This window comes from Calidris pugnax, unplaced genomic scaffold (genome assembly GCF_001431845.1).
Source record: "Calidris pugnax isolate Ruff unplaced genomic scaffold, ASM143184v1 scaffold15, whole genome shotgun sequence".
Classification (NCBI taxonomy): Eukaryota; Metazoa; Chordata; class Aves; order Charadriiformes; family Scolopacidae; genus Calidris; species Calidris pugnax.
Genome location: NW_015090774.1, coordinates 2,386,133 through 2,403,954, shown reverse-complemented (window position 1 = coordinate 2,403,954; position 17,822 = coordinate 2,386,133). Strand labels below are relative to the sequence as shown.

At 40.8% G+C, this 17,822-nt stretch overlaps 1 protein-coding gene across 1 annotated transcript; it reads right to left on the bottom strand.

Annotated features, from left to right (window-relative positions):
• Positions 1-397: 397 nt before the first annotated feature.
• Positions 398-17,811, bottom strand: TMEM192 (transmembrane protein 192). The gene is made up of 6 exons (XM_014945167.1): positions 17,679-17,811; positions 14,279-14,425; positions 11,071-11,335; positions 8,892-9,026; positions 4,416-4,518; positions 398-2,080 (listed from the first exon to the last, which is right to left on the bottom strand). Exons 1-6 carry the CDS (start codon positions 17,721-17,723, stop codon positions 1,957-1,959), a joined length of 819 nt encoding a protein of 272 aa, XP_014800653.1. The 5' UTR covers positions 17,724-17,811; the 3' UTR covers positions 398-1,956.
• Between the last annotated feature and the right edge of the window lie 11 nt (positions 17,812-17,822).

Below are 17,822 nucleotides of genomic sequence, written 5' to 3'. Positions count from 1 at the left end.
GCAGGACACTGCTTACACCTGTGCCATGGAAAGCCATATTGCTGGTTCATCCAAGCTTCACCTCAAGTAGCCATGAAGGAGAGGAGGGGATGAGCAATGCCCTCCACGCACACTGAAGTTGTTCTGCTACACTATGCTGCCTGTTCCTCTGTGTTGGAGAGGAACAGGAGTAGCAGGGAAAGGCTGAAGTGCAATGGAAAAACATGACCCAGGGAAGGAGAATAAAACAAAGCTTCAAAACATGTGCACAGCTATCTTTGCCACAGCGGTTTTTGGCTAGTTTTAAGTGCCAAAAATCACACTGTGAGAACCTCAGTGTAACAGAAAAAATGCTGATGGCCTGCTGGAACAATCTTCACCAGCTGTACATGAGCTTAGAAACGACAGAATTCACACCTTTCCATAGTTGCATTTATTGTGCATGAACTTCACAGTCACATTTTACTGCTTTTCATAGAAATATAAATTGATATACACAATCACAACAAAACCCAAGTTCTAAAACAAAAACATTTGTATTTTTCACATATGTACTATAAAATCCTGGCTGCATTTTCAAGAAAAAAACAGTTAAGGAGAACAGTTTAGTGTTGGATAGCAGCAAAACCTCCCATATTTATTGTTTTCCTTTAAATGAGACAACCCCCATGTTTGTTGCACACTAAACAGTTTAGCTATTTCTGAAGTTGTGCCCTAGAACCAAAGTAGGATGGATTCATTTTCTTCTGTTTTTCTTATATTTAACTCCAAGACCGCTCATGAGACCCTTCTTCCCAGTTTTGACCTGTGATTACCCTGTCTCCCCACAGAGGTATTGGCTTCTAAAATAATTCTCGGTCTACACTGGTAGACAAAATAGTACCCAGAACAGAATGGTTCCTTTACCAGCCTTCCCAATAAATCCATGAAACAGAACCAAAAATTCGTGGTTTTCCACCTTCTAGAAGAACCTGTCTTCTGCTGCTTTTCAGTTCCCCACATACGCCGTTTTAGCTCTTGAATCAAGATGTTGATATTGTTTTGAAGAGTCAAAGAGCAAGGATGCATGTAATTGATACATCTTTAACAAGATCTTAAAACCCATTCAACAGTTACTTACCAGGTGAATTTAAAAGGTTATTCTCAAATTTTTTTTTTTTCTTTTTGTATTAAGTTAGTTCAGTTGGAAGAGCAGGAATTTTGTTGATTATTAGCTGACACAGACTCCCCTAGTAGCAGGAAAGTCGTCAGCCCTGAAGGTCCCTCTTACAGGTTTTAAAGCCAGATTTCTGAACAACCACTCAACTGCGTATCATGACATTGTTTTGTACCACACACTTTGTGCAATTTGCCATTTTGGGGCACACACCACTTTTTTTAAAATCCTAAATTGGATACCAGATTTCCCCACTGGCACAAGCAACAGTTTCATGCCTTTTCTTGACAACGGAGAAAAGGTGTCCAATCTAGAAAGTAAGCACCTACTTTGTATAGGATAATTGAAGTACACCATCTCTAACACTGGAAGTAATGGGACTCAGTAACAGAACACATCTAGTGTCAGGTTGAGCACTAGAAACTAAAAAGATATCCTTTGCAAAGTCAGATTTTTCTAGAGAAAAGGTTTGTATTCTAGAAATATAAAATACTTTGGTAGTTGGAAGCTTAAAGGTTACAACAGTACAAAATAATAGCTACAACTGAACAAAGTTAAACCATTACCTCAGATCCAACTTTAACATATTAGGAATTAAAAATCCTTGAAGCTCCAGAACTTTTTTTTCAGAACTGATGATTTGAAGAGAGCCAGAGTGTCCAGTTGTAACAGGTTTATTTATGCAGAGCTCATCCTTCCAGCTGAACCTCCATTTCAAAGCATGAAATATGACTGAGGAAGAGTCGTCTGTACAAATTAGTCTGGATATTACGTTACCTCATGTTCCCTCCAGAGCTCCAGCAGCAGTTTTCCAAATGTTGTTAAGTTTTGATTTGCTGAGATGTTAGTGCCAATAGTCTCTTGCTGAGCAGTGCATTGTGTCTCTGAAGATACTCTATTACATCTCCTTGCTTCTCAACTATCTCTTCTAAACTTGAATTTTCCCTTGAAATAACAAAAGTCGATATGGATTTCACAAAGTGACAGCAGCTTTCTAATATACAAAGTGTCAGAGCTAATTAACAAATATTCAAATTGCTTCCTTCAGTTTTGCTTTTGTTGATCTCAACTAACTTTTGAGGAAGAAGACAATCTACAACACTTATGTTTAATTTTGCTTTTGTTGATCTCAACTAACTTTTGAAGAAGACAATTTACAACACTTATGTTTAACCTCTATTTTGCATAAGAAGGCAAGAAGAGGAAAAAAAAAGTTTGGCTAAGCTTCATGCTATGTATACACAACTGGAGTCACTCATTTCCTGCTACACAGTTACAGAAAACTTATAGTAGTATGAGGGTTCTTACTGTTTAACAAACTTAAAATTAGTGAGCAAGACAACATGCCAAAATTGTGCTAAGAAATCCATGGCACCTTTTCTGTTTGGGACAGAAGTTTCTTGATTAACCTGCAGTAGCACACCATGATGTACTATTATATACAGTGATATTATCTGTACCAATATCATAACAGCATCAGCACCAAACAGTTGTGCTATTTCAGATCTACAGCCTTATGTACAGCTAACCTCCCACTTCAAATACCCCCAGCTTTCAGACATCCTTCGTTTTAACTAAGATCTTGGGAGTCTGCCCTCTTAGTACACATGTGAGCATCTTGGAGCTTAGAAAGTTGCTCCTCAGACTTACAGCATTTTGTGGAGGAACATGGCCCTCTCTATAGTTCCTTCAAAGTGCAGAGGAGGATTGCTAGAGTAGACAGACTTACAGCATTTTGTGGAGGAACATGGCCCTCTCTATAGTTCCTTGAATGTGCAGAGGAGGATTGCTAGAGTACAAAAAAAAAAGCTTAGGTCCAATTAAAAACCTACTGCAGTTAAACTGGAAAAACTAAAGAAAATGGGTTTTGTAGATAGAATGCTTGCAACCTTAACTAGTTACCTGTACTACCAACCTAAAGCACCAGAAGAGGTCCTGATCAGTAGCTTAAGTTGTAGAGGTCATAATATTCAAAAAACATTCTTATAACCAGGGTCAACAGAAGGGCTGACAGGATTCACTTTTCAATAGACCCTAACTCTCAAGGGAAAGAGAGTCAGAGTTGTATAGAGCTGAATTAAAATAACTGTTTTGCAATGAGTTCTCACAGGAAGCTTGCACTCTTTAATCAAAAAATCAGAGTCTTTTCCTCAGCTGGTCATTGTTGCAAACTCATTCTCTGGGCATTTGAGAATTTCTCAGGGGAGAAGCTGAACGAGAAAGGAATGAGGTCCACCATGCATTGCCCATGGTGTTTAAATCAAGATGGAAGTCCGACATTGTAACAAAATTCAAGACAACTCTAAATCCTTCCTGTATCCTGGACATCTACTTCCAAGTTCCATAAAAGCATGTGTGTGCTGCATTTGTGACGTCAGGGGAAGTGCCAAAGTATTAGTCATCTCTGCACTTCAAATTTTTCTTAAGGCACACAAACAGAAGGAAGTCATACTGCAATAGAAAATTCCTAAATAAATTCTTATATGGAAAACCATGTTAGTTTTGATGATTGGTTCTTGTTAGGTCATACCAGACTCATTTCAACAACTGGAATATGTTCAAGCAGTAAGAAGGTACACAGAGGACAAACAGTAAGTCTCAGCACTTGTGAGGTTATTTTAGATAGCTTCTCTGTCTCACTGAGACCTTCCTTACCTCCTAAGAGCCCTACCCACCTTTAAAGTTCCTTCCCAAACTGGAAGCATATTCTAAATCCCTTGCTGGAATCTCATGTCCAACTGCTGGCACAGAAAGAACAAAGCTGCAAGGTTTTCTTCATCTATCAACTGCCCACAGTATAGCTCCTTGTCTGAGACTGGCCAGGGGTTGGAACCAGGTGATCTGTAAGATCCCTTCCAACCTTAACCATTCTATGATTCTAAGCTGGGCTTCTGTAGGCATACTTTAAGTAACTGTGTAAGACACCAGTATCTCTTCTTAAACTCCCATATAAAGTCAACTAACACAGATTAAGCACAGCTATTTATAGCACGTTAAAGATTCGTACAACCAGCTATAAATGGTCAAATCATTGGAGGATTTCCGTATCATAAAGAATTGCCACTACTGGGTAGAAAGTACAAGTTTGTGCTACTTCTTATCTGTGCATGTAGAATACCAGCCTTAAGCATATAGTTTCCTTCAAAACTATTATTTCCACCTCTGCTTTGGTTGACAGATTTAAGATTTTATGTAAGTCCACAGAAAATAATACAATTACATTAGTGTTACCTACATACTATAGCTGAACACAGCACAAGATTAATACAGAAAATCTTACCTGAATCCAATTTCTGAGGTAATGTGGCTAGGGTAGGCATACATCTTTTCTTCTTCAATTATGTCAGGTCTTGGCTTCGCACGATTAAAGTTGCTTATTTTCACTGGAACAAAGTTTCATAAATTAGTTGGAAAGCAACCAAAAAAGAAAGGCATTATCACCAGGTTTCAAGGTAAAAATAAAAATATCTGTAACAGATGATTGTAAGATTGCCTTAGGATAGGAAACAGAAATATAAGGGAATCTGGAAAGTGGGGAGGGAGGAAAAAAAAAAAGACTAGCTCTGCTCACTTCTGGAACAGCTTTCATTATAAATCAGTGGTGGGGTTTGTTCGTTGGTTGGTTTGTTGTGGAGGGTTTTTTTTTTGGTTGGTTTGTTTTCAAACTTCCCCAGCCCTACTGGTTAAAAGACCACAGTGAAGACCTGAATGGGGAAGCTTAAACATACTTCTTAATATGTGCAGAGTTTAGTCTGTCACCTAAGAGAGGGTGAAACCTTAGTTGCCTTTGAGAGGGTACTGAGATCCAGTCTCCAAATTCAGGCCATAAATTCATCATCATGCCATGAAGAAGTTATAAGAAGTTTTGATACTAGTATCTAGGTCAGAACTTCTAATTTAAGCTCTTTGATACTATTTTAACTAGACTACCTGTGATGAAGCAGCAGTTTGTTTGCCTGCTCTAAAACTAGGGCAGACTTGCTATGGAAAGACATTAAGGATTCAAACCAGAGTGGCTCTATCAGCTTCACATTGTGAACCTTGTAGTGTTGACTGTCAAAACCAGAAGTTATTCCTGGGCACCTGTGAATGAAGTTTAAGATTAAATTTAACAGATATGGAATGGGGATGGGTGGGAGAAGCTGTAGGCACCCTCTGCATTATTTCTGGAAGGAAATTTAAAATATTTGAAGACATTCAATGTCGGATCCTGATTAAGGGAATATACTGAGAGATCCGGAGTATGCATTCCAGACTCTCCAGTTAGGGCTGCTTGTGAAGCAATACATCTAATGCCACAAAAAAAACAACAACCCATTACAGTCTGGGTCTGTGAGAAACCCACAGTACTGCAGCAGAGAAGGACTGTCCTTAAAAGCCAATAACATGATGGGGTTTATTACAGGCCACTCTGCTAAAACAATGCTAAGACCCTCCAGAGGTTAACTACAAGTTAGGCTCAAAGGTTAGTTATTTCTATGACTCTGTTTCCCTACAAATAAAACCACGAAGGAATGGATGTGGAATTCCCAACATGTGTTGTTGGTGGGAATGTTAGTCTTCTATTCAACTGATATTAGAAGTATGTAAGAAAGTCATTAAATACATATATTTAGTAAACCTTTTAAAGCTTGACTCCCTATCCTACCAATAACAAACTTACAATAGTAAGCTGACATTTAGAGCTGTCTGTATCATACTTCATTCCATGCACATTTACCTCACTTGAACAATTTATATACGTCAAGTCCATTACAGGTCAATCACAGCAATTCCTTGTAAATTTCTGAATCTCTGCTTCTGCATCCTACAGCTATATATACATACACTGCTGAATGGAGACTTTAAGAAAGGCAGTTGTACTTCATGGGATATTGTGCACCACAAAATTAATAAAAAAGCTCCAACAAGCAAGCAGAAATAGCTGCAATTACAATCAGGTACTCCTTGCCACCACTTTCCTTTGTGAGGTAGTAATATTTATATGAAAATAAGTCAGGTACATGAACCTTCTTCAGATAAGCATTTGCACCTCATTGTGGCAAAGAAATAATTATTCCACAGTGCAGAAACAATGTATGAACTGGTGCTACCTTCCCTCCAAAATTTAGGAGTAATATACTAACACAAGGAAGAGGTTGATCATGAATTGGTAGTGTAAAGTGACCTTAGTCTCCCCGTTGTCACTCAGCTACATTAGCTGATACTATCTTAACAGTAAGTGCTATCTGCTAAGTGGTTGCCTTAGAGCAGGGTGCTCTTAACCCCGACCAGAAAATTGCCCTTAAAGTCATCCTACTAAAGAAGCTTCATGCTACCAAGTCACATACTCTGCTCTGTGAGGAAAAAAACAATTATCAGTGTCACTATTACTACAGATTCTCAGGTTATTTTAAAAACTGGCCAAATAAATTTGTTTTGTTTCGTTTCAGTAGAGCTTTAGCTTGATTCTTAAAATGTTAAAAATCCATCTCAATAGAAGAGACAGACATGCAGGCAGTCTCTTAGCTTACCTCAACGTGTATTGGGCTGGAAAACAAGAAAATAAGTTACACTGGCCACTGGAAAAAGCAACACAGGGTAATTGGAGGTCTTGCCCAGCTTGAGGCAAGTGTTAAGTTACATAAAAATTAACCTTAGTTTTCTACACCAAGCTTTTGAGAATGAAGCTTAGACTTGTTGGCTTGGAGCTGCTGAGAAAATAAGGTAGCTGTTGCCAAAACCAGACTGTCTTACTTATTCCTTGCAATGCAGTTCTAGCCCTCCTTCACTTTGGTTCCAGGACTCACTGGACATTCTTCAAGCCTCCTTCAGCTGGAAAGCAAAACATTGCACCTCCCAACTACTTAGTATAATTGGTTAATGACTCTGGTAGGCACAAGAACTGACACAGTACAAACTAGGAACCAAGACCCTTTCAGTAACAAATGAACAGAAAGATAGTTTGAGAGCTCTTACAGAAATCCAGGCTCAAATCTTACTACTATGAAGGTGAACTTTCTTGCAGTTGCTTTTCCTTTTCTGCCAGGGTAAGAGACAAACATTGTTGCTCTTTGAGGTCAAAGAGACCTCAGGGTAAGAAATAACATTTCAATGGAATTCCTGGTGTTCTATCAAAGTTTTGCAATTTATCTATTTTCCTGAGTCTCCCAAGAAAGTAAGTATGTGCGTATGCAAAGAAACAATGATCTCCAGCATTCCTGGAATAGTTCTCTAGGACTTGTGTTCCCTCATCATCGCCTTTACTCCTCTAGGGGACAGTGTCTACTTGAGCCACGCTGCTCCATTCTGGGGAATGCCTGACAAGCCTACTGCATTCAGGCCTCTGCACACTTATAAGAGGTGGATGCAGTTTAGAGCTGGGACCTTATATCTTGTTGCATAATGATTTCAATGTTGTTGCAGGAGAGTCAAGAAGAAATTATATTTTTATGACCAAGTTACTTGGCAGTATTTCTCTTGTGTGTCATTACATTATTAAGAGCTTACCAAAGTTTTCTTCTCCAAGAGAAAAGTTATCCCAGATTAATGACTAATTATGAAACCACAAAAGAAGTTGGATTAATGCAAATACTGACTGCCATAGAGATGGCTTTAAGTTTCAAGATTCATGCAGTCCTGAAGAAGGTATTTCCACCCTCCTTCCTCCTGTTTGATTAGAAGTCAGGAACAAACTAAGTTTTGCTTGCATTGGTTTTGTTGGTGTTGCACCCCTCCCTCCCCAGGCCAGGAAACCGGTGCTACTGAGGATACTTAGCTCAGGTACCATGTCCTTGTTTGTAGCTGTGAATAATCAGAAAGCAGGAGTATAATCTAACTCAAGAGCAGGAACTATACATCATTTAAACAGACATGGACTTCACAGTAAACATCTCTAGTTTTCTTCAGACAACAAAAATAATCACTTTTTAGTGTCTTGTACCTTTAAGTGTTTTGTGGTGTTGGTTTTTTTTTGGTTGGTTTTATTTGTGGTTTGTTTCCCCCCCTCCAATGAATCTATTTTCACTGGAGTTAGTGCAAGCCATAAACCCAAATAGTTTTTTTAAGATTAAATCAGAGAAAACTATTTGGTTCAAGCATGTCTTAATCAAGATTTTTAGATGGTTCTGCAATATATAATGGAAAGAGGTTTATCAAGTCTTTGTAAATGACACCAAATCTAAAAGCAGATAACCTTACAAGCTAACAGTGACAGTACAAAGCAATGCTTCAGTTTTGTGAGGAAATATCTTGTTTCAGTATTAGCACAGATTCCAAGTTTTTTTTTTTTTTTTGAGGGAATCTTCCATTTTAGTGACAAAGAGGAACTGTCACTTTTGGGGTGGAAGAGTCTGGAGAAAAAGGTACATCATACCATCAATGATGCAAGTACCATATGTAAATCCCAGAAGCAGTTCTGACAATGCCAGCTAGCTCTTGCTGCTTCACAGCTTGTGGTGCACACATTTGAGAACACACACAAGCTTGTTTACAGGACGCTTTTCAACAATTATGCATTTATTGCCACTTCACTGGATCAACAGCTTTGAGGTAACAGAGCTTTCATTTAGCAGCATTTGGAGACCAAGTAAAGCCTGATAACCTTCCCATTTGTTTTGGATTTGCCTTATTTCTCCTACAAGCACAGAATCTTTCCATATTTATAGTTACAGTTAAATATTTTGTTGTAACCAAAGTGAGCTACTGTGAGGGCAAGCAAACAGCTGAGTAACAGCTACAGAAAGTCTCACTCATGAGGGCAAAAACTGGTTCTCACCTGTGTAAATCACTAAGCATGTCAGGGAACTAATCAGCTCCAGGCCCAGGACTCCCAGGATAAGATACAGGTACACTTTACTGCGATCAGGAAAGGAATGCTGTATTGACAGAATCAAAAGTAGGGCTGCATTACCTAGAAAACAAATATTATGTTTTACAGGTGTAACAGTTTCATTAGCTGTCGAAAGTTACTTACTACTTTCTCATCCCTAGTACCTGCATTAGGCTGCAACATTTCAATAATGCATTTCCATTTCATACCATACTTGCCTCTTTGGCTAATTTCCTTAACACAGTTGATACAAGATCACAACTGCTGGCAGAAAATTACATTTAATTTCAGCATTTGACTGTAACAGTAGAGAATTACGAGTTTCCTCATCAATTTCTCCACTTTAAATAAAAGAAAGTGGGAGAAATGGACTAGAAATACCCAATATACACATGTGGGTTTAATCCGTTTCTAGCCTTGTTGCTGCTGTCCATCCCCAAAACTGCTTGGAGACTATTAATTTCTTTAAATTCCTAAAAGGTCACATCAGTCAATTCAAAATGAGAGGGTGCTTTCCTTCAAGTGGTGGATTTGAGTTTATTTCAATGAGGCTAGGAGCGAGACACCCAAACACCTTTCTCTCACAGGCAGATACTTGCACAGGTTTCCAGTTGTCTGCCTATTATTTTAATACGTGCAAGTCATTGAAAATTTAACTAAAATGAGCACAGTCAAGGAGAGTTAAGTGTTGAGTTACAGACCTACATACATTCTTAATTCTTTACATACCCTCTTCTCTGTTACAGTGTGAAATGTTCTTATCTTTCCTGTAGAAATGCTACAACCAGTGCCTGGATAAAGCACTAAGTGTATTAAGACTGTTAATGTAGCTATAAGACTGTATAGTTCTCTTTCGTACTGCATTAGGCAACTGAACTATCAGGATGGAAGCGGTACCGGCAGCAACTAGCATGGCAGGGAGTTTGCAGTAACTACCTTCTGAACTACAGATGACATAGATCAAAAACCCATAGAACACAACTGACTGCACCTTCAACATTTACACACACAGAGGTTGTCTGCTAATGGAGAATGGGGCTCAGTCTAAGACTGAAGACAGGGCAAAGTATTTCAGATTACACTGTGATAGGCAGAAACAGTCCTTTTACTGTCCTTTGAAACATCCTTAAACCTGCTGTAACCCGATTTTGTCCCTGCACTCCAAAGACATCTTCAGAGCTCTATCTAGTGGCCATAGCCTGAAGTTCTGCAGATTCATCAAGGCAACTAGCTCTTGCAGTGACTGGATGGGAAGAAAGCTAGGGTTTTATAAAAAGCAGGACCTTCTAACTTAACAATTCTGGTGAAAAAATTTCTACTCTAGTTATTCAGAAGATTTACAGAAGGGAGGCAGGGTTATAAGAGGCAAAAATACCATAAAAGCCACCACTGTTCACTTTTCCTGTTATTTCTGTATGAAAAATCCTTTTAAGTTAGATGGATTATGGATTTTAGATTTGTTGAAGTAGGTTGTTAGAAAAGCTACACCAACTAACTGTAATAATACTTCCAGGTGCAATGGCCAGTGATGTAACAGAATATATAGTTAAACCACTCATACACCACCCTTTATCCATAGAACGTAGAAAAATTGAGTCAGAAGTAGAGATGAATAAACATTACACATAGCCTTGCTGGAGATTAGAAGACTGCTTATTCTACTGATTCCAGACAGCTGTTGAGCAACAGGCAATTCATCTGTTTCTACTTGAATTGCTGAGCTTGAAGAGTAGCACACTTCTTGGAAGGACTAGCAGTCTTGCCACATATCCAATGAGACAAATGAGTATGCAAATCAAGATCACTAGCAGCCAAACAGACCTTGCTGCCTGAACGTTTTATGGCTGAAGACTAGATGCAAACGACTAGATGTTTTACTCAAGCTCACACTTACTTGTGGGCATTTTTCCACTACAAAGAGTTCTTTACAACATGCATCTGGAAGGCCAGAAAGGTCAATCAGGAGGTCCATCTGACTAAAATAAATATAATTTATAAGTGCTCATAGGCAGGTTTTTAGAAGTTCACAATACATAATATATACTTATATATACACTGTTCAGTCTTTTATTGTTGGTTTAAAGCTTTAGAAGAAAAAAACCCCATGAAAACAAGTTCACTTCACCTGTGGAGTGTATCAGCAGTGGGAGCCTTTTTAGATGTCTTGTTGATCGGTATATTGAGAAGTAGCCTCTGCTTCTGACTTTACTGTGGTGGTGCTGGACATATCGTTCAAAAAAAACATGCAGAATCCACAAAATTACTTTTGCAATGATTATGACAGTCTGTACTTTAAGTGGGTGAGTATAGTTTCCAGGACATTTATCCTGATTTGGATTGGGGTAAGAACAAAACATAGCTGCTAAAAATGCTAGAACAACAAAAGCAACCTGGAAGAGAAAGGAAGAGAGAGGAAAACTCTTAAAGTCAACATTTAACTATAAAAAAAAAAGACAGACTTATGTATTTTATTCATTATGCATTACTTTCTGAATTGATTTTATTAGAGTTGAAATACCATAAAACATTAGATGCATACTGCAACCACTATGTGTCATTCGGGGAACATACTCATGACTGAAATTACTAAGTAGAAAGATTGTCCTCCAGGTGAGCAACCAGTCTCCAGCCGAACAGAGCTGAGACCACTCTTCCCAGGAGACTTCCTCTAAATCAATTTCACTATTATCCAAGTCTTCCCTTCATAGTGAGTTTCTCTTACCTCTGGACCCTCTTTACCATGTCTTTTTACTGTAATGCAAACTTGACATACTCCCTCAAAAAACCAAAAGAATCACATCTTTTAGACTCAATTACACTTGTTACTGGTCTGCAGGACAGCCTCTGTAACTTACTGGTACAGTCTTGTACCAATTGACATTTCATAAGTGAAAGTCAACCCTTCACTAAATCCATTAAAGATAATCCCCAGATTGTGACACTAGAAAAAAGTGAAACATCATCATGGTAACTTGAAGTGAATTATTAACACTGGGTAGTCATATTTGCCAGTTGGTAATCTTTCTTTAAAAGAGACAGTATAGCGGACATACAGGGTAGAAGGTGGGAAAAAAAAAAAAAAAAGAGTGTGTTCTCTGTTATCCATAAAGCCATTACTTCAAATGCAAATTAAATCCTAAATTATCTTGAGGTGGGTTAAGTAGCTAGATTAAGAAGTAAAATAAGAAGGAAGATTTATCAACAAAACATTTGTTTAATCTATCATTTTACCACAGCCTTTTCTTACAAAGCTAAGAATAATCCAGCTAACCTATATTTTACTTGGTCCATTTACTGTTTGGTTTGCCATTTTAAACCACTAACATATCTAGTTCTACTCCCTCCAGGTGTTAGGAATGTACAGCACAGAAAATGGCTATATTAAACCGATGCAAGCAGGAATGGCCTAGCATTGCAGCTCTAGTAATTTACTACAGCAGTATATAGAAGAGGACACAGGTAGCTGGCATTAAGAGTGTCATTTATTAAAGACATACTGCTTACACTTTAAGGCAGCCTAAGAACAGGTACTTCACCCCAGTACATTGGGTTTTTATACAAAAAAGTTATTCTTGGGGTAGTTTTTAAGTTCAGTTTTGTATATGTGCATACAGAGGGGATTAAGGAAGGACAGGGTTAATAAATTATTTCTAGCCTGCACACTTTCCACTGCTCTCCAGAGTCTCCTGATAAGAGCCAGAAGCCTGTAGAAATGCAAGGCTTAGCAAAACGTAAATCACTTGAAAACCCAGCCCCACCACACTCCAGCATATCCTACCTGCACACTCCAGAATTGTACGTAACTAGGCAGCTGCACCAAAGCAGCTATTTGCCACCCAACCCTGTTTCTTGGCACAGGAGGGTGGAGGAGAAATACTTCACATTACACACAAATTACTGCAGAGATAATTACAACTCTACCGTGTAATACTATGATGGCTTAACTTCTCCAGTTTAGCAAAGTTTTGTCCCTTTAGCAGACTGTGCATCAGAAGCTAACCTGGTGTCACTACATTCCACAAGGTTTGTGCAAGTTTGCAGAAGCAGAGAGGAAGGAAATCCTATAAGCTTGTTTTCCCCATCCATCTTTTCACCGAGAGAGACAGCACTATTTCATGTGGCAATTAAAAATGTTGTATTTCAACAGAAAAGGATACTTCTCCATTTTGCTCTAAGGACCAACCAGCCACTGCAGCAAGTTCAGTAAGAACTTTACCTGGAGGAGTGTATGTTCTCAGAGGCCTCAGCAGTTTTCTCTCTTCACCTCCCCACACTTCTCTCCCTTTGCAGGGGAGGGGAAGTGATGGGGACAGAAGAGACAGAGGTTTCCTAGGACTGGGGTGACTGACATTTGACTACATCAGTAATAGACAGCAAGGCCCCAACCCAAGGCTAGGCTGAAACACATCCACTGCTCTACTACCAAGAGCAGTGTCTGCTTTCATAGTGCAGACTTCAAGTGCCATCCTAATGGGATGGCACCAGTGGTTCTGCTAGTGGAAGGGAATAAGGCTGGATATGCAGTTTCCATTGGGAAGTTTGGCAGTTTATTCAGCAAAACAGCAGAAGTATTTCCTAAGTTTGCGACAGACAGAGGGACATTTATTGATATTACCATGAGGATCACAAAAAATTTACTTCCAAAACTGGAAGGCTAGGGTATATTGTTTGAACAGCTTTATGCAGCCGCCTAAAGAGAGACCTTAGAGGTTGGTATGTGCTGTTAAAGTTCTGCCAGAGAGCATGTTTTGCAGAGCACTGGGCACTGCACTTTTTGTTTGAGATCAAATGAAGCTCTAAAATAGCTAGCAACACATACACATGTTATGTCTTAACCACTTTCTGGCTTTATACACATACTATATTCAGGTCACTGTTAGGGGCATTATAGAATCATAGAGTCATTTAGGTCAGAAATGACCCTTAAAATCATTAAGTCCTGTTTACCTAACACTACCAAGTCCACCACTAAACCATTTACCTCAGTGTCATGCAAGTACCATTTCAGTTAAGTCTCTAACTAGTATGAGCAATTCTCCAGCAGTGATATTATTTTAGAAGTACATTTTCAACAGCATAGAAGAACTACTATTTAAAAGGCTTTTCTTCCTCACAAGATGTGTTGTAGCATGTTAGTGTCAACAAACAATCAGAATGAGAACTCAGCAAATATCATGTGGCATATACATTATCAAAATTCATTGGCAAATGGACTTCACTGGTTTGGAAGAACAGTGTATGCACATCTCAGGAGAATGCTGTCCATGTGTACACTAAGAATTCAGAATACAGACAGCAAGTTTTCATAAGGAAGTCATGCTTCTTAAACTTACATGTATTAGCAACAGAAAATTGGCAAGAAGAACTGCTGGGATGGCATGAAATCTTGGCCTCAGTTGGGAATGCAGTGTATGAGACGAAATAAGCGGTGCATCAAGTAGGGGATCATCTTCCAAACTCTGTGTTATTTCCAAGGAACCCTGGAACAGAAGAGGAGGGAAAAGAGTAGTAACAGGTAAGCTCTAAAAGTGAAGTACAAAGTTTTAGCAATTTCCTGTTAGCTTTGGGGTAAAAAAAACTAGGTTACTATCTTGAGACAAGCTCTTAAGTTCCAGGTAACCTCTCATCCCATCTTTGCATAAGAACTCAGTCCCTAAAGAGTCTGATACTACCTCCCAGCACCACACTGAGACTTCAAGAACTGTAGTATTTAAAATGTATTAAAAATATTTGAGCATCTCTGCTGAAAGAGACCACAAGTGCTAGTATGTTTACATGAAAAGATGGAAAAAGAGACAAACTCGTACATATTTTACACAGGTACTACAAAAATCCCTGTTATTCTTACTTTCATCCTACTACAGTTTGTGGCAATAAAGTCAGCTACAGCATGTTGGTAACAGTTTCAAGTGCTTCAGACAACAACACATTGAAACACCTGCAGCAATAGTTCAAACTGAAGCCAGGCAAGAAAGCAGTTCACAGGGGGAAGACGACACTATGAAGTGCTGGACAAGACATCCTCTGCTTTCACTGAGGCCATGCAGCCCTTACTTGTCACATTGGCACCAAGTATTGGGTCTTTGACTTCACGTTCAGTTCACATGTTTTGGCTGTGTAAGTTTCCAGAAATACCTCTTAGTTTTACCTTTTACTTTAAAAAAAAAAATAAAAATGGGTAGAGGGGAAAAACCTTTCTTTGTAGACACACAGAACTTACCCTAGTGCTATGCATCTCTGCTCCCTCCAGGCCAGGACACAGTCATTCAATATCTCTCAAGCTAAACATACACAGCCACTACAAACACTCAAACTCTTCAAGTTTCCCTCCTAGCATCCTTCTATGTCTCATGCTATGACTTGCTTGCTTCAAAAGATAAAGAAACTCAAGTTTTTGGCTCCTCTTCTCCTGAGCGATATCAACTGCAGCCCAGAACAAGACAACAGCAGACACTTGTGACTATTCAGAGAGATATGCCAGGGTTCACTAGGGTATTTACTGTTTTTAAACTGAGGAGTTCCTATCGCCATGACAGAAAACAGCATGAGCCTCAAAACAGGGAGGGATGCCATTCTTCTAGGGGCTAACACAAGAGAGAGATAAAGAAGTTTTGTGATTAGACCTAAGTTTGTACTTCCTATTAGCTGGGACAATGTAGATTGGCTCCCCAGTGTTATTTCACCTACAGACAGCTGCCTACAGTGAAGGAATTAGTCATCAAGGTTATTTCAGTCAGCAGTTTTATTTTAGTAACGTGAATGCCACACTTGCCCAACCATAGAAGAGTGTGAACAGGCCTCCCTCACCTATTTGATACCTTTTAATTAGCCCAGTCTTTGACTGTGAAAAGAACCTTGCTGAAATACCTGCCTGCTAAGATGACCTTTTACTACAGACCTTAAGGTTTACAAATGGCCCTTGTCTTACGTCACTGGTACAAAATCCAGAAGTAAGTATACAAAAATGCCCTCTTAACCCTTATTTTCAGGGGCTAGGTATAATTTTAAGCTCTGAAAGCAAGTGTGCAGGACCAGCACTCCAGCAGCCAAGACATCTTGCCTCATTCCACCCCAGTACAGAGCTAATAGGATACCTAACAGTTCACACCTCCCAGAAAGACAGTGATCCTCCTTAAACCAAGATCCTTTGCCTCATGGGAAGATGTGAACTCATCATTTCTGCAGTACCACAACAGATCAGCACAACCTTTCACAGAGCTCTATCAGAATATAGAATCATCTAGGTTGGAAGGGACCTTTCAGAACGAGTCCAACCATCAACTTAACACTGACAAAACCACCACTAAACCATGTCCACCCTCCTTTTAAATACCTCCTGGGATGGTGATTCCACCACTTCCCTGGGAAGCCTGTTACAATGTTTGATAGCCCTTTCAGTGAAGAAATTTTTCCTTATATCCAATATAAACCTCCTCTAGCACAACTTGAGGATGTTTCCTCTTGTCCTGGCACTTGTTACTCGGGAGAAGAGACCAACTGCCACCTCGCTACAACCTCATTTCAGGTAGTTATAGAGTGCAATAAGGTCTCCCCTGAACCTCCTTTTCTCCAGGCTAAACAACTCCAGCTCCCTCAGCTGTTCCTTGTAACACCTGTGCTCTAGAACCTTCACCAGCTTCGTTGCCCTTCTCTGGACACGCTCCAGCACCTCGGTGTCTTTCTTGTAGTGAGGGGCCCAAAACTGCACACAGAATTCAAGGTGCAGCCTTGCCAGTGCTGAGTACCGGGGAGACAATCACCTCCCTGGGCCTGCTGGTCACACTATCCTTGAGACAGGCCAGGATGCTGTGGCATTCTTGGCCACACATGTGGCCACATTACTTACCACAAGACCAGCTACGATTCGTCATCTATCTTTGCATCCTGCAACACAGCTAGCATTAGGAAGCACTAGGTGATATAACCTCCCTGAACAGATGTTATTACAGGCAACGTGGGGGGAAGGAGAATTAAAGCAAGAGAGACGATGCCATACAGGCAATCCAGCATTACGAAAACCTAGTAAGTGCCCTAATTAGATCAAACACAGGTTTCATTTAACTGCAATGAGCTAAACCCACAGCTGTTGGAAGCCAAAATACCTTAAAAAAAACAGGCCCTCCGTTAGGCTCTGCTGTTACCACAAGCACAGGTTAAGGCTTCAGCCTCCGGGCTCCCTCACCCGCTTCCAGCCTGTGAGGGCCCGCACGGCGGCCCAGCGCCAGGAGGAGGAGGAGGAGGAGGAAGGCAGGAGCAGGCAGAGGCACAGCCAGCCCTGCCCGCCCGGGTTTCCACCTGGGGAAACACCCCACCAACAGCGAGAGGCCGCGATCCCGCCAGCGCGCAGCGGGTAAACCAGAGATCACGCTCCGGGGATCCGCCCGCGGAAAGAAACAATAACCCGGAACAAGCTGCATGATGAAAAGCAACCCAACCCCTGGGTGTGGGTGTGTGTGTGTGCGTATTTCAAGCGCGCCTGCGGAGGGGCAGCGCGGGGGGCGGCCTCGGCGCTTCCGAAACGGCCTTTGAGGCGAGGCCTCGCCCGGCGGCTCCTCCCGGAAGGCGAGGAGGAAGAGGAGAGAGCCTCCGGCGCCCCGCACAGCAAACAGAGGGAAGGGGAAGGAAGAGACGAAAGAGAAAGCGAAGGCCGCCCCCACCCCGACAGCGCCCGCCGTGCGCGGCCAGCGGCCCAGCCGGCCGCCCCGGGAGGAACCGCCGCAGCCCTACACTCACGTTGTCCAGGTCCTGCCGCCGCCTACCCCCGGCCGGCAGCGCCATCTCCACTCCCCCTCTGCGCCGCCCCGTCCGCACTTAACCAGCGGCCCGGCCGCCGCCAGGCCAGGCGTAGGCCCCGCCGCCCCGCCCCGCCATTAGGGC

Coding starts and splice junctions, on each gene's coding strand:
- TMEM192 (XM_014945167.1), bottom strand. CDS start 17,723: ATGGCGCTGCCGGCCGGGGGTAGGCGGCGGCAGGACCTGGACAAC. Junction 14,426..17,678: donor GGCGGCAGGACCTGGACAAC/GTGAGTGTAGGG, acceptor CTTCTGTTCCAG/GGTTCCTTGGAAATAACACA. Junction 9,027..11,070: donor ACTGCTGATACACTCCACAG/GTGAAGTGAACT, acceptor TTTGTTTTCTAG/GTAATGCAGCCCTACTTTTG.